The sequence below is a fragment of the Numida meleagris genome, chromosome 21, assembly GCF_002078875.1.
Source record: "Numida meleagris isolate 19003 breed g44 Domestic line chromosome 21, NumMel1.0, whole genome shotgun sequence".
NCBI classification, from domain to species: Eukaryota; Metazoa; Chordata; class Aves; order Galliformes; family Numididae; genus Numida; species Numida meleagris.
Genome location: NC_034429.1, coordinates 1,180,242 through 1,194,343, shown reverse-complemented (window position 1 = coordinate 1,194,343; position 14,102 = coordinate 1,180,242). Strand labels below are relative to the sequence as shown.

The 14,102-nt window shown below is 49.1% G+C and overlaps 1 protein-coding gene across 1 annotated transcript; it reads left to right on the top strand.

Moving 5' to 3' along the window:
* Positions 7 to 11,486, top strand: SLC25A37 (solute carrier family 25 member 37). Its single transcript, XM_021374995.1, has 4 exons — positions 7 to 290; positions 5,352 to 5,580; positions 7,521 to 7,577; positions 8,438 to 11,486. Exons 1-4 carry the CDS (start codon positions 72 to 74, stop codon positions 8,956 to 8,958), a joined length of 1,026 nt encoding a protein of 341 aa, XP_021230670.1. The 5' UTR covers positions 7 to 71; the 3' UTR covers positions 8,959 to 11,486.

Below are 14,102 nucleotides of genomic sequence, written 5' to 3'. Positions count from 1 at the left end.
CCCACCTCGCTCTCCCCTCCCATTTCTGTTCCGGGAATCCCTTTTCCCGGTCCGTACTCAGCTCCAAGCGTATGGAGCTGAGCTGCTCCGTGGGGGGCAGCACGGCGGCCCCCCCGGGGCCTGGGCCCGGGCCCTCAGGTCCGATCCCTGCCCCTTCTGTGCCCCCCCCGATGGAGGGTGAGGATTACGAGAGTCTGCCCAGCGGAGCCTCGCTCGGCACGCACATGTTGGCCGGGGCTGTGGCGGGGATCATGGAGCACACCGTGATGTACCCGGTGGATTCCGTGAAGGTGCGTGGGGTGGGGGGGTGTCCTGGGACTGTGCTCTGCTTGCTACTGGGGGGTGTGCGTGGGGTACGGGGGTGCAAAGGGGATGTGTGTGTGTGTGGGGTGGGGGATACAGTGATACAGGGTTTGTTCATGGGGTATAGAGTTGCGAAAGTGCGTTCATGCAAGGGGTATGGGGATGCAAAGGGGGTGTACGCGTGGGGTATGGGGGTGCAAAGGATGCTAGTGCATGGAGAGCAGGGGTGCAGGATGTGTTCATGGGGTACAGAGCTGCTAAAGGGGTCCATGTGTAGGGTGTGCGGGTCCTGGGGGGGTTACACGCAGGGAGGGCGAGGGGGGTCCTGTATAAGGTCTGGAGGGTTGCATTCTTGGAATGCATGGAGTGGATGTGCATGGAGTAAGGGAGCCTGCAGGCAGTGCAAGGAGAGTGCACGAATGAGGGATGGGTGTGCAAAGGGGGAGGTGCATTCTTGGAGTGTGCGTGTGGGGATGTGTGTATGGATCATGGGAGTGCAAGGGACTAAATGCAGGGAGTGCAAGGGGCGTGCATGCACATATGGAGGTACGCACCGTATCACCCCTAGAACCTTATGCATGCAAGGGAGGGAATTTTGCTGGGGGGAATAAGGCTACGTGTCAGGCTGTGAGCACACACAGGCCCGGGGTGCTCTGCTGGGCTGCTGTCACCCCTCCTTGCCCTCTGCTGCACAGAGCCCTCCTGGGCAGCCTCAGCACGCTGTGCCCGCCGGCTTTGCGCAACCACAGTGCAAAGGTGTATGCTGTGCTGCACTGTGTCCGGCCCTGGCGCAGCAAAGCAAAGTCCTCGTGCGTGAACTTGGAGCAAGGTGCCGTCGGGGAAGTCTGCAAGAGTTCTGTTCCTCCTCTGTGCAAGCTTTCTCCTCCTGTAGCTTTGCAAAGTGTGCATGCTGTAAACACAGAGGTGCTGCTGGTTTGCAGCGAAGCACTTTTTTTCCCAGCAACCTTTGCGCCTTGGAGCTGGAGGGAGCTGCTGCCTGCAGTGAGGTCCCTGTAGGTTCCTTGTACTCTGCAAGGAACCGAGCCTAATTAAGCTCATTACCAGCAATGTCTTTCACTTTCTCAACGTCTTTCTTTTTCTTCCAGAAAGGAAGTGCATTGTCCCTGCCTATCCAGGTGATATTACTGGGATCATCAGGGCATGGCCAAGCAGAGCCCATGGATGCTACGCAAAGTGGTGTCTGGGGCACCTGGATGGCCTCCAGGAGGAAATGTATTGGTCCCAGCAAGTTGTTTCCTCTCAAAGAGAAAGGGAAAAATATTGCAGTTTGGGGGAATTGCTTGTTTCAACCACTTGCACAATTGCTGAGCATGACGTACGACCTCTGGGAGGCTGCAGCCTGCCCTTAGGGCACCCTCAGGGCAATACCTGGCGGCTGGAGCTGTGTGCAGGTGTCCCTGTGCAGCACCCGCCAGGATCACCCCACTGTGACCCGCAGCTCTGCTGCTCTATGTGCTTTGGCACTGTGTGAGGCATTCCCAGCACCGTGGCTGTTTGTTTTGGGAGGGAGATGCAGTACTGGTCGTCCTCTGCCAGCTGAAAGTTGGAGACCTGTGGTTATTGGGAGTTGCTTGGTGTCTGTTCCTTTGCATCGTTTTCCTTCTCATGGTGCAGGAAGACCCCATTGCAACTTGGCCTCAGACCTCACTGCAGCTTGAGCCCTGCTGCAAGGAGCCAGGGGCACGCAATCTGTCTGCAGGGCAGGAGGATGAATGGGTGAGATGGGGTTTGTTGCAGGGATGGAGCAGTTTGGGGGCTTGGCTGCTTGCAGCTCTGCTCCTGAAAGCCTGCACACGGTTAGGGCTGAGAGCAGTGCTCCTGTTTGAGCAGGTTTGGGATGTCTGGGTTTGGTGGTGAACCCGTGGGTATCAGTGCATGGCCAGAAAGAGCAGTTTGTCCTGTCAGGGGATGGTGTGGGAGCTGCCAGCCCCAACCAACCTGTCACCCCACCCATGGTCACTTTGCAGCCACATGTGGGGACCGTGCACTGCTTGCTGGGAGCTGCTGCAAAACAGAATGGGTGACTGGGAGCTGCTCCATGGGTCACGGTGATGCTAGCTGGTTTGTGCGGTTGTCCATCAAAGTGGTGATGCTTTGCAAGGAAATGCAAAGCTGGAGAGCTGGCTCTTGTTAGCAGAACACTTCTGGGCAGAAATCCATCCTGGCCCCATGGCTCGTGCCAGCTGAGAAACTTCTGGAAAGTGCGTCTGCACACTTTCTGTGCTGAACTTTCTGCATAGAGAGCAGCAGCAGCAGCACTGACACCAATTAAGTGCTGTTGCTGCCTTGGAAGGAACATTCCTGAGCTTTCCGGGTATATTTCAGCCTCTTTTCATCAACTTTAGTTGCTATGGCCATGCATCTTTCGGGATGCAGTAAAGAGTGTGTGCTCAAGCATTGGGCTCCCTCCTTTAGGAGTTCTGCTGTGTGATGTGTGGGTGGTGGTGGGCACTGGAGCTGCTGCCCCATGGAGATGCCATGAATCTGGAGCTGGGACTTTTGCTTTTGCTTCTGGTGCCTGTGCTACAGGTAGGGCTGCCCGGACGCTTGCTGCCTTACGCAATGGGATTAATGGAGCATTTCTGGGCTGTTTAACAACAGGGGTGTGAACTCGTGGAGGAGCTTGCAGGCTGCAGATAAGTGCTGGGAGGGCTGCGCAGCAAATCAACTGTTTGCAGCCTTTAAAGGTGAAGCACTGATGCTGTGCTGCTGCGATAAATGGATCCTGGATGGGGCTGGCATGCAGCTGGGTGCTTAGGAAAACTAAGTGGTGTTTATGCATCGCCACATGAAAGTAGGTGGGTGCCCAGCAGGATTGTGGAGGTTCTTGGGGTGCTGCAGTATTGCACGTTGCTTGGGTGCTGTGCTGCTCTATGGCAGTGCATACTCCCAGACATCTCTGATGCATCGGCTCCAGATGCATGCTGCAGTTGCACTGGTTCTGAATGCATCCCAGCAATGCACTGGGCTGGGATCAGATCAGTTTTGCAATGTGAGGGTGGAGCTTTGAGTCTGCAGCAGTGCACAGTCCCAGCTGCAGCTGGTGGGTGCTGCTGAGTCACAGTGACAACGGCGTGGGACCTTGAGCATGCAAAGCAAAGGATGCAAGCTACTCTACATCCATTTTTTTTAAGCACATTGCAAGATTCTGAGCTATTGTTGCTTTTAGAGGAAAGCTTCTGAGCTTTGGTTTATTTCCCATGTTGCAATGTGCTCTACGCTGGCAAGCTTTGCTCGAGGCAGCGAAACTCCATTCCTCAGCACAGCTCCCCTGTGCTAAGGGCAGTGGCCTTGGGGCTTTCCCCAAATGCAGAGCATGTTTTGCTGCAGCTGTGCAACTCTGTGCTCACCTCGTGCATCCTCAGCTGCAGCCCTGCAGGCATCTGTGCAATGAGACCACAGCTTTTGCATGTTGGGGTAATGCATCTTCAGGGAAAGGCAATGCGTGGTGCAAAAAAGGAGAGTTCTTTCAGTTGCAGTCGTGACCACAGATGCTTACAATCTGCAGTTCACCTAGCTGCTCACTCACATCACTTTGCAAATGCAATTCTTGTGTTTCTTTCTAGAGTAGCTACTACAAACGCAATAGCTTGTGTTATCCTCACACACTGCTTTACTGCTCTCATTAATTGCTTGGCTTATGATTCTGGGTTAAAGTCTGCAATTCAGCCCCGATCTCGTGGTCTCAGAGCAGTGGCCGTGGAAATGCCTTTCAGTTTTCAGCAACCAAAGAGATCCAAGGTCCAAATAAGCAGTACTTGGATTGGTGTGATCTCACCTGGAAGCGCAGCCCTGGGATTGCTGCTGGTTAATTGCAGGAGTGAATCAATGAGTCCTTGTGCAGAAGCACTGAGGGACGTGGGGGATCCTTCCTTCTGGGGCTGCTGTTTGCATCACCATTGCTCTTCTGCAGAGCCAAGGACATTAAACCAGGGATTTCCTGGATGCTGGAGGGATTACTTGCAGTGCTGCAGCCCCACTTCCTGTTGTGCTGTTGCAATATCAAAAACTGAGCAGAAAAGGGCTGATTTTCACCCCCCCAGCAAAATGGATCAAGTTGTAATGTTGGTGCAATGCATTGCTGGGCTTAAACTTGATACAGAAGCAAAGCACTGGCTGCAATGCTGAGCTTGTAGCAGCAAACCTGACCTTCAGGGCTGCCTGCTCCCTTATCTGCTGCTTATCGCCTTGTTCATGAACTGCTCTGACCCTAAATGGAGGAACTGGGATCAGCACAGTGCAATATGTCAGGGGGAGAAACTTTGCTCTGGAGCTGGAAGGTGTCCTGTGAAAGCTGCTGGCCTCTTGGAAAGCTTCAGAAAAGCAATTAAGAGGAAGAAAAACCCACTGAGGTCTACTGAGGAAAGATGCAGATAACACCAAACCCATGGAGCTGGTGGCTGACCAGAGGGCAGATGTCCCCAGCAGCTGTCCCTGGGTCCTCCAGGGGGCAGGTTGGGCTTGGGCTTCACCCATCTGACACCCATGGGGACTCATCTTTGTGCCCTTCGAGGAAACCCATTTCCCGATCATGTGCCCTGTAACTCCATGTGGGTATCAAAGCAGTGAGCAATTGCAGGAGGAACACGCTGGGGCAGAGACGGAGTGTTGCAAGCAGGAGGCAATTAGAGCCCTGACTGTGTTTCACCTTTGTCTTTTGAACAATTGCACGTAATTCCCCATGCATAAACAAGAGCAGAGGTTACACATCCACCAGCGGACTTGTAACGTGTTGGTGTTGCAAAGGGAGCATGGACTTCATGGGGTTGTTCTGGCAGAAGTGTGAATAAAGGGGACATGAGTGCATTGGGGTTCTGTGGGTGCTCTGGGGGCTCTGAGCAAAGTGGGCTCAGCAATGAATTGGAAGGAGGCAAAGGACTTCGGGGTGGTCCTATGTGAAGCCAGGGGCTGGGCTCTGTGATCTGTTTGGGTCAGTGAGGCCCACATAGGTCTGAATCTTCAAAATCTTGCATGTAGCATGGAGCACAGGTTACCGAGGCCTCTCCCTCCTGTGTGCTTTGTTGCAGACACGGATGCAGAGCCTGCAGCCCGACCCTAAGGCCCAGTACCGGAGTGTGTACGAAGCCTTGAAGAAGATGGTCCTGACCGAAGGCTTCTGGAGGCCTTTACGTGGGATCAACGTCACCATGCTGGGGGCTGGCCCTGCCCATGCCTTGTACTTCGCTTGCTATGAAAAAATGAAAAAATCTCTCAGTGATACCATTCAGCATGGAGGGAACAGCCACTTGGCCAATGGTATTTTTTTAATTTATTTTATTGCATTAAAAAAAAATCTTGCAATTAGCCTTCCCCTTGTTTGCTTCGCACCAAGTACTGCGAGCTGGGTGGTCTCGCACAATAAATAATTGGAGAAGGTTTTTGCTCTGAGGTCATGACGTGGATGATGCCTGTTGCTACAGCTCTAACAAGGCATCCAGGCATGTTGAAGAGATCATGCAGAAGGTGCTGTTATCTCAGGAGTGTCCAGGCTGTTGGCTTGGCTGGTCCACGCTGAGTGAAGAGGAATTATCTTGTGCTGCATATATGTAGGTTGCTCTGAAAGTAAAGGCTCCTGTTTATTTCCACGGAAACTACAACAGCTACAATGAGCAGAGTAGCTCTGCTTGATAGAGAGAATTCTCAGCTACAAAATGCTATTTTTCAATGTGGTCACCACCATCAGCCATGCGTTTTCACCAGCAGTGAACAAGTGATGCTCATCAGCCATGCTTGTCAAAACCCGCGCCAACAGAGATGACCCGCTGTCGCTGTCCAGTGCTGAAACGCCCCCCCCCCACCCCGCATCCCTCCCTGTGCTCACACCCACTGTTCAGTCTCTGTAGTGTTGATGAATGTCAGTTGGTACCATTTATTTTTCCCCACTCCCTTTGCTCCATGTGCACTTCTACGTCAGGTTCTGTTTTGTCAGACTGCCTCTCTGCTGCCATCTGTCACACAGCAACAAAATGTAATGGGATATCAGTGGGAAGGTTCAACCTCTAGTGCCATACCACCAGCATCCGCCTCTGACATTGCGAGCCAACACCATAAAACAGGAGGCATTACTTTTGGAGCAGCCCTCATAAGACATACAGTATAGTTAATATATATTAGCAACAAAACTTATTTTTTTAATATTTTTATTAAAATGGATAAATAAAAAGAGGCCAGCAAAAATATAAAATGAGCATGATATTTGACATTGTTTTCTTGAAACTGGTTTGATGGCAGCAATTTTAATTCTTAGTAAGGTCTCAAGAAGTTCATTAGAGATTTTTGATCTAATTTTGCTCTTCCTGGGCCTTGTCCTTGACAGTAGTTATTCTCAAATGTACGTGCTGCCGAAAGCAATGGCATAAGGCAGATTGTGGGGTATTTTTTCTTATAAATGTCTGGTAAAGTGACATGATCAGATTTTTGAATTGAATGTCTGATGGCAACTCTATATGTTCCGTTTGAGAAAATGTATTTGTGTCAAATGAAAATAGAGTTGCAGACATTGAATTTCTCTTTGCAGTCTTGAAACAAATTCTCAAATTCCTTTATCAAAACTGAGAGCACGGCTGCGTATTTTTTTGCTGTTCACGGGACTGTGTTAAGGCAATGTATCAAAATGCCTAAGATTATTTGCCGTGACCTGAGTTGCCATGATGCAATGGCAGCAATCTGCCACAGTGCCCACTTGACTTCACCCAACCAACTCAATAAAGAGCAGAATATCCTTTTTCCTTGTTGCTTTCCTGTGCCTGCCCTTCAAGTAGCTACAGGCTTTTGGTACCCACGGGAAAGCTGAACCCTGCATTAGTGGAAAATGACTGAAAGTCAATGGAAACTTCAAAGGGGAAGGTGTGGCTCGAGGCCGTCCTGCAGAGTCGTTAATGGCTGGCTAGATGTTTGCAGAATCTGTGCAATTAGTGCTTAAATGGCTGAAAACGCCTAATTAAAGATGCAGTGAGCCAGTTCTAACCATTGCTCATTCTTCAGTCTGGTGTAGGCTGAGCAAAGCCGGTGAAGTCTTGTGTAGGCAGAGCCCTGTAAGTTGTTGGGAGTAGCCAACATGACATGGCTGGAGCTGGCTTGTGCTGGGCTGCCTTGCTTGGGTTTTTCCATACTGGAAACCAATTGTGTTACTGGGCGCTGTGTTACAGGTGACCCCTTGCTCCCCCAGATTGCTGAAGGATGCTTTTGTCTTGCAGGTATAGCTGGGAGCGCAGCCACATTGCTCCATGATGCAGTGATGAATCCGGCTGAAGGTAATAGTGACCTGCACAGAGACCCTGGGTGGCCTCAGGGTCACCCCAGCCCTTTGCTGTGGGGATACTGCCCATTTTCTGAAAGGGAGAAATCCTGCCCAGGACTGCCTGGCTGCTTTCATTGTAGGAGCCTGAATCACACCATGCTCTGCCTATAAATCTTTGCTGTAGTAGTGGCTGTGGTTTTTCAAAAGCTCTGGGCATGCAGAGCAGAGCTGGTCATGCTGTCCAACCAGCAGAGCAGCAGTAGGGTTCTACCAGCTGGTGGTGGGCTTCGACCAGCTGCCCCCTTCCTGGGGGATGTTTGATGATAGGAGAACCAACAGTAAAATGCATCTAAAATTAATTGGCTGCACTGCTGTTGGGTACTCAGCTCCTGAATGGACCAAAAGCAGTGATAAATTTCAGAAAAACTGTTTTTAATGCTTAAAATCCTTCTTAATCAGAATAAATAACCTTCTACTGACGTCAGATTTTGCCACAAATGAGTTCTGCGTTCTCATCCGTCTGTCATAATGCCTCTGTAGCCTGACAGAAGGGCTCCTTAATGAAGGCTGAGGAATGTGTTGACCCATGAAAGTGTAGAGCTACCAAACCAGGGCTGAGCTGACCCCTTCCCGTGCTTGCTGGGTTTTAGGGCAGGGGATGCAGAGGTTGCATGGATCCTTGGGCTAAAAGTTAGCATATAGGGTGCGGATCACTGCAGAAATGCTTCTTCGTGGGTTTGGAAGGGGATGCTGGGTCTGCATGGCTGATGCTTGGAGCAGCGCTTGGTCTGGGTGTTGGGATGTCCATTGGCAAGGCGCTCATCTAATTAATCTTTATTCCTTTGGTGCTGTGTTGGATATTCCCCGGAGCAGTGGTGAAGCAGCGGATGCAGATGTTCAACTCCCCCTACAAATCCGTCTGGCAGTGCGTGAGGACAGTGCAGAAAACCGAAGGCTTTGCTGCCTTCTACCGCAGCTACACCACCCAGCTCACCATGAACGTCCCCTTCCAGGCCATCCACTTCATCACCTACGAGTTCATGCAGGAGAGGGTGAACCCACGCAGGGAGTACCACCCGCTGTCCCATGTCTGTTCGGGGGCCGTAGCGGGGGCCGTGGCCGCTGCTGCCACCACCCCATTGGACGTCTGCAAGACCTTGCTCAACACTCAAGAAAACACGGCGTTGAGTTCTCTTAACATCACTGGGCACCTCTCGGGCATGGCCAATGCCTTTAGGACTGTCTATCGGCTGGGGGGCATCGCGGGGTATTTCCGAGGGGTGCAGGCACGCGTCATCTATCAGATCCCTTCAACAGCCATCGCGTGGTCGGTGTATGAGTTCTTTAAGTACTTTCTCACAAAGCACAAGCTGGAAAAGAGAACATCCCTTTGAAGGACGTGATATCCCCTCTGCGTGTGCCAGGAACACACCAGGTCCTGGGGGGTGGGGGTCAGAGCTGGTGCCACTTTTCTGTGGCCCTCAGCCACGTGTTCCCCTCGTTGCTTAAACAATAGTTTATGAAATACTTATAATAATATATATATTTAATAACTTTATTTTGGAGAGCCGAAATAATGGATATTGTTTTTTCTCTAAGCTTGAAGTTGTAGTTTACTCCTCACCAGAAATCCTAGGTTATACAACCTAGGCTGGTTGTTTTTTTTTACGGCAAAATACCCTATCATAGAACTTTTATATAAATATAAAATAGTTGGATAATGTTTATCCTTTATTTTTCTATATAGGTATTTGGTTTTTGGGTGGTTTTTTTTTAGTACAATTACAGCTAGATGCTGAGCTGCTTAAAAAGGGCTAAATTCTTCCATCACGTGCAAGGAAGACATGAAAGCATTTATTTTTATAGCCAGATTGGCTTTAATTACACAGCATTTAGTCCCCAGGCAGTGGTATTGTGGGAGTGTCAAGGGACTTGGGAGCCCCTTGAGGCTTTCTGGGGACCTGGGGAGAAGGAATGGGGACAGCCCTGTGGGAGACAGAAGGACACCAAGAGGGGCACCCCAAAATACCTGGGGTGGAAAAAAATATATATTTTTACAAGGAGACTCTTAAAGATGTAGAACTTAAAAGAAGAGTATTTTTCAAACACTTTTCTAAAGGTACATTTTTATGGTGTGTGATAGCTGGAAGTGGCTTTGGTCCTCCCTTAACTTATTTGTATTTTTTCACTGAAGCCCTGACTCCGCTCACGGGAGGGTGGGTTTGGGTTTGCTGCTGCAGAATGCTGGGGTTTGTGTTCAGCAATATTGTGCCTGCTCTGAAGGGAGATCTGCCTTATTGCTCCTCCTGGGAATGGCTCTTCCCAACGCGTCCTTTGTAGAAATGCTCATTTTTGGAGTATGGCCCTTGTGTGAAGGTGGAGAGCCCCAAAATTCCTCGTTCCCACTTTGAGAGGGCAGGTCTACGCCAGGTTGGCTTCTCCCAGCTTGGTGCCATGTCATGCAGAGAGTGGTTTTTTGGACATCACAACCTATTCTTTGGGTCATCAGCAGCTGATGACAAATTTGATGAATTTTAGGGATTGGAGGACACCACTTGGCAGATCTTGATTGTACCTGGGGAAATCTGGGCTGTACGTGGAGCTCACCCTACTGGGAGTAGCTGATGCTTGGGGCTGGTCCCGTCCCCTCACCACTGTGCCAGTGGCAGCTTCTGCTCTGCCATGGATGTATTTTCAGCTTGCTTTTGACACATTTGGACTGACGAGTGTCCCATCAGCCCAGATGACACTAAGCAGAGCCAAACCTTCTGCTCCATTATTTGGAGAAGCTGCATCAACGCACACCTCCATGGGCGGTGCTGCATGTGCCTTGTGTAATTACAATTACCTCTGTGCCAATGACGCAAGGAGGTCCTCGGTGCCTTTTTGTCACTTAAGCTGAACAAATGACTGTGTTGAATGCACCCTTTGTCTTAAAGTGCAAAACGTAACCTCCACTTGTGGGGTTTTGGCTGGAGAAAGCCCCCAGCTCTCATGCACACCAAAGTCCTCCAGGCTGGAGATGCTCCAGCCAGCTGTTGGATTTGGATGTCTTTTTTTTTTTCTTCTTCTTCTTTTTCTATTGACTTTAGAAACTGGAGAGTCACTAACAGGAGCCAGAATTGCATAAACGTTGTCTGCGGGAGATGGGTGGATGAAAATCTTGGGTCATTTTATTGCTAATTGTGGCACAACGTGGAGGGTGACAGCTCTTTTGGTGCAGCTTTGGGTGGCTCAGCCCACGGTCCTTGGTGCGTCGTCCTCTTCCTCTGCTTTGCTTTACATCACTGTGGTTTTTATGCACTTGGAGAGAGTTGTGGGTCAGGATGCAGAGGCAGAGCTCGTTACATTGGTTGCGTGCTGAGTATCCCAAAATGAGCTACCCATCTCTGTCACTGCCCAGAAAAACGTGAGCGTGTCTGGTTCCCTCCCAAGTGCTGAGCAACTGGGTTGTGTTGGGAGCTTGCTGGGAGCAAGGAGCACTTGTAGGTTCATAGATCTCTGCAGATCACCGTGGGTACCGGGTAAAACCAGTTGGAAATGGGACAGCTGTACCCAATTGGTCTAAAAATTGCAGAAATTTAATGGGTTTCCTGCTGGATCGCTGCATTAAAGCCCCCCCAACCAAAGCTCCTCATCTCTCCTTGTGTTGTTTGAAAGTTTTGCTGCGAGTCTGAAGTTTTATTTTAACCTGGTATGTGAATTGTGTACTGCTGCTTTATCTGCAACAAACGCACATATATTTAAGGGAGGATTTATAACTTCGTCTGCAGTTTTGTTGTTGGTATTTTTTTTTTTTTTGGCTGCCTTGGAATTTAATGTGTTCTCGTGATGTATATTTAACATTGCAGGAGTTCATCTGTGAGATGCTGCTACAGTTGTATCACTGGAACTCGAGGAAATAATAAAATATATATATATATTCTGATTTTTGTCCTTCTCGGCTTGGTGCTCATGGTTGTTCTTAGCCATGTACTGGGGAACTGGTGCCTTCTAGTGGTGTCCCGTGGTGTAAAGCTCTTCACTATTGCTCTCAAGGAAGCAAGTCCTATTCTTTTTTGTTTTACAGTAGTTTTGCAGCCCTGGCACGTGTGTCTTGTGGGCTGGTGCTCCTCTGGGTACTGCTGGAAGGTTTGGGAGAGGGATTCCTCCTGCTGCAGAGCTGGCTGCTCAGATTTGCAGAGGGAAGCTGCATGTTTTGGCTGCTGGGCAGCAAAGCAGAAGAGTGGCTTTTCCTATATGCAAGAAAACAGATGGGTTAGAGGCACTGGGGAGCTGCTCGGTTGAAGGAACGTCCATTTCAATGGGGAATGTGTAATTTGCACGGCAGTTCTTCCCTCAAGAAAATGGAGAAGACAAATTCTTTGGTGCAGTTTCCATGACTCATTGCCATGTCTACGCCTCTCCCCAAGGTGCTGCTGCAGGGCTGAAACGATCTCACTGTGATTTCTAACCATGGGTTTGGTGTTGGCTGCTGTTTTTCGGACATGGGAGGGCAGCTTGCATTTTTTTAAAAATATATTTTTATTTTTTAATCTTCTGTGCAAATAAAGGAGGTGCAGCAACCCATCAATGTCCCAGGGTGGAGATGTGCTCATGAGACAAGATCAAAAGATAAAGTGCTCTTGAAGCTCAGCAAGATGTTTTGGACTGCTTTATGTTTCTATTTACATTGTAGGGTCAATATCGAATCCCTTTTTCCCCGTGCATAGTGCAGTGCTGAGAGGTGAGGTTTGGGTTTTGAAGAGCTGGTGATGGTGGATATTGAGATTGAGTTGGCAGATATTGAGAAAAAAATAATATATATATACACGTAATTATTTAGGAAGATGTGGGGTTGCTATGGAGCTGGTAATAGGCCTGAGTTTTCTCTTACAGGTGCAAGGAAGGGACTGTGATTTTTAACACTGATAATTATCTGATTCCACCGAGTCTTCTCCCATACATGGAGGAAGTATGTCTTCAACCCCAAGTGCTCAAGCACTGCTGAAAGCATGATGGGTCATTAGTGAGACAAAGCTTTCATTTTTCCGTAAAAAGTTGCGCGTTCCAGAGAGGATTTGTTTCTCTAATTGACACTAATGGTTTCTTTGGAACCAGTACAGATTATTGTGTAAATATCCTTTGAGGGTATTTTTGAAATACGTGTTATTTATCCGGTAGGCTGCAGCAAGCCCTTAAACTTGTAGGATTTCCTGCAGCAAGGAGCTGTAGGGTGGTGGATATCGGCTGTGCTCCATTCTGTCATTATACAGAAGCATTGGGTGGGCACCGATAAATAAATTCCTTTCTCCTGTGCAGTCTACATCCTACAGACTCCCACACTGATGTCTTCTTCTGGGGGTCTGTAGATATGTGAGATAAGTAGAAAAGGAGAAAAATACGAAAAACATCAGCTGTGATATGTTGGATGGTGGTGATGACCATGGCCATGGCCCCATTGTGGAGTCCCCATTGGGTGCAGTGCTTTGTGCCGTGGTGCTCTGCACCACCAAAGCCTTTGGGGTTCTCACTGAAGTCATTTGATTAATCCAGGATCTAGGCTGTGTTTGTTCACCGCCTGCGATTATCATCTCGTTTGCCCCATTCTTTGTTTCTCGTCAAATATTGTTCCTGCTTTAAAGGGTAATGAACATAAAGGCAAATATCTCACCTTTTCCCTCTTGAAATCTCATTAAGCTGCGTGTTTACCTTGGATGACAAGATGCAGCACACGGAGTGAAAGGTTTTCCGGCCACACCTTCCCTGCTATCTTACTCTGTGCACAAAAGGAATAAAAACATTTGCATTTATCCACCAGACTTAACTCCTTTCAAAGCCCAGGGGATCTGTTTGAAAGTGTTTTCCTCTGGGCTCAACAGGTGTAGAGCTGTTGTAGAGCATTGCTGAGCCCTGGTTGCAAATGGATGTGGAGGTGAGAATGAATTTCAGCCCCAAATACTGACCAATTTTGGCAGGTCCCCCACCATCCGTGTACATCCCCAATGTAGCACCCTCACTTCGCTTCTCTTACGGATGGAGAGGCTCCCAACATGAGTTGTTTTGATGGGGGGCAGGAATTCAGGCTTTTCCCATTTTCTTTTGGATGTGCTGCAATTTGCACAGCAAAATCTGTTTTTCTTTTATTGCCTGAAGGAAATAGAACTCGTCAAAAGATGGAGGTCTGCAATGGCCACCGTGGCCCATGTGCAGTAGAGCACATTGGGTTGAGCTGCATCTTCCAAGGGCACCACAAAGGCTCCCCAGCTCCTGCTCCAAAATTGCTGCCCTAAAGTTAGAATTGCAGAATCACTGAGGTTGGAAAAGAACGCTAAAATCATCAAGTCCAACCATCAATTCTCATTTTATTCTACTAATTACATGCAAAAAGGAAAAAAAAGTCAGGTTTCCCTGTTGCCTCTGGCGATGGGGGATGAGGTTGTGGATTTAGACTGCAGCTCTGAGTCTGAGAAGCATTGCTGTTGGCTGCAATGGTGACCATTGTCAGCTTCTTGTTTAATTAAGCTGATTGAGTGGCTGGTCTTGGATTGAGGTGGGA

Excerpts from the sequence above, each read along its gene's own strand:
- SLC25A37 (XM_021374995.1), top strand. The coding sequence starts at position 72 with ATGGAGCTGAGCTGCTCCGTGGGGGGCAGCACGGCGGCCCCCCCGGGG. Across the intron at positions 291-5,351 it reads ACCCGGTGGATTCCGTGAAG|ACACGGATGCAGAGCCTGCA; the intron begins GTGCGTGGGGTG and ends GCTTTGTTGCAG. Across the intron at positions 5,581-7,520 it reads GAACAGCCACTTGGCCAATG|GTATAGCTGGGAGCGCAGCC; the intron begins GTATTTTTTTAA and ends TTTGTCTTGCAG.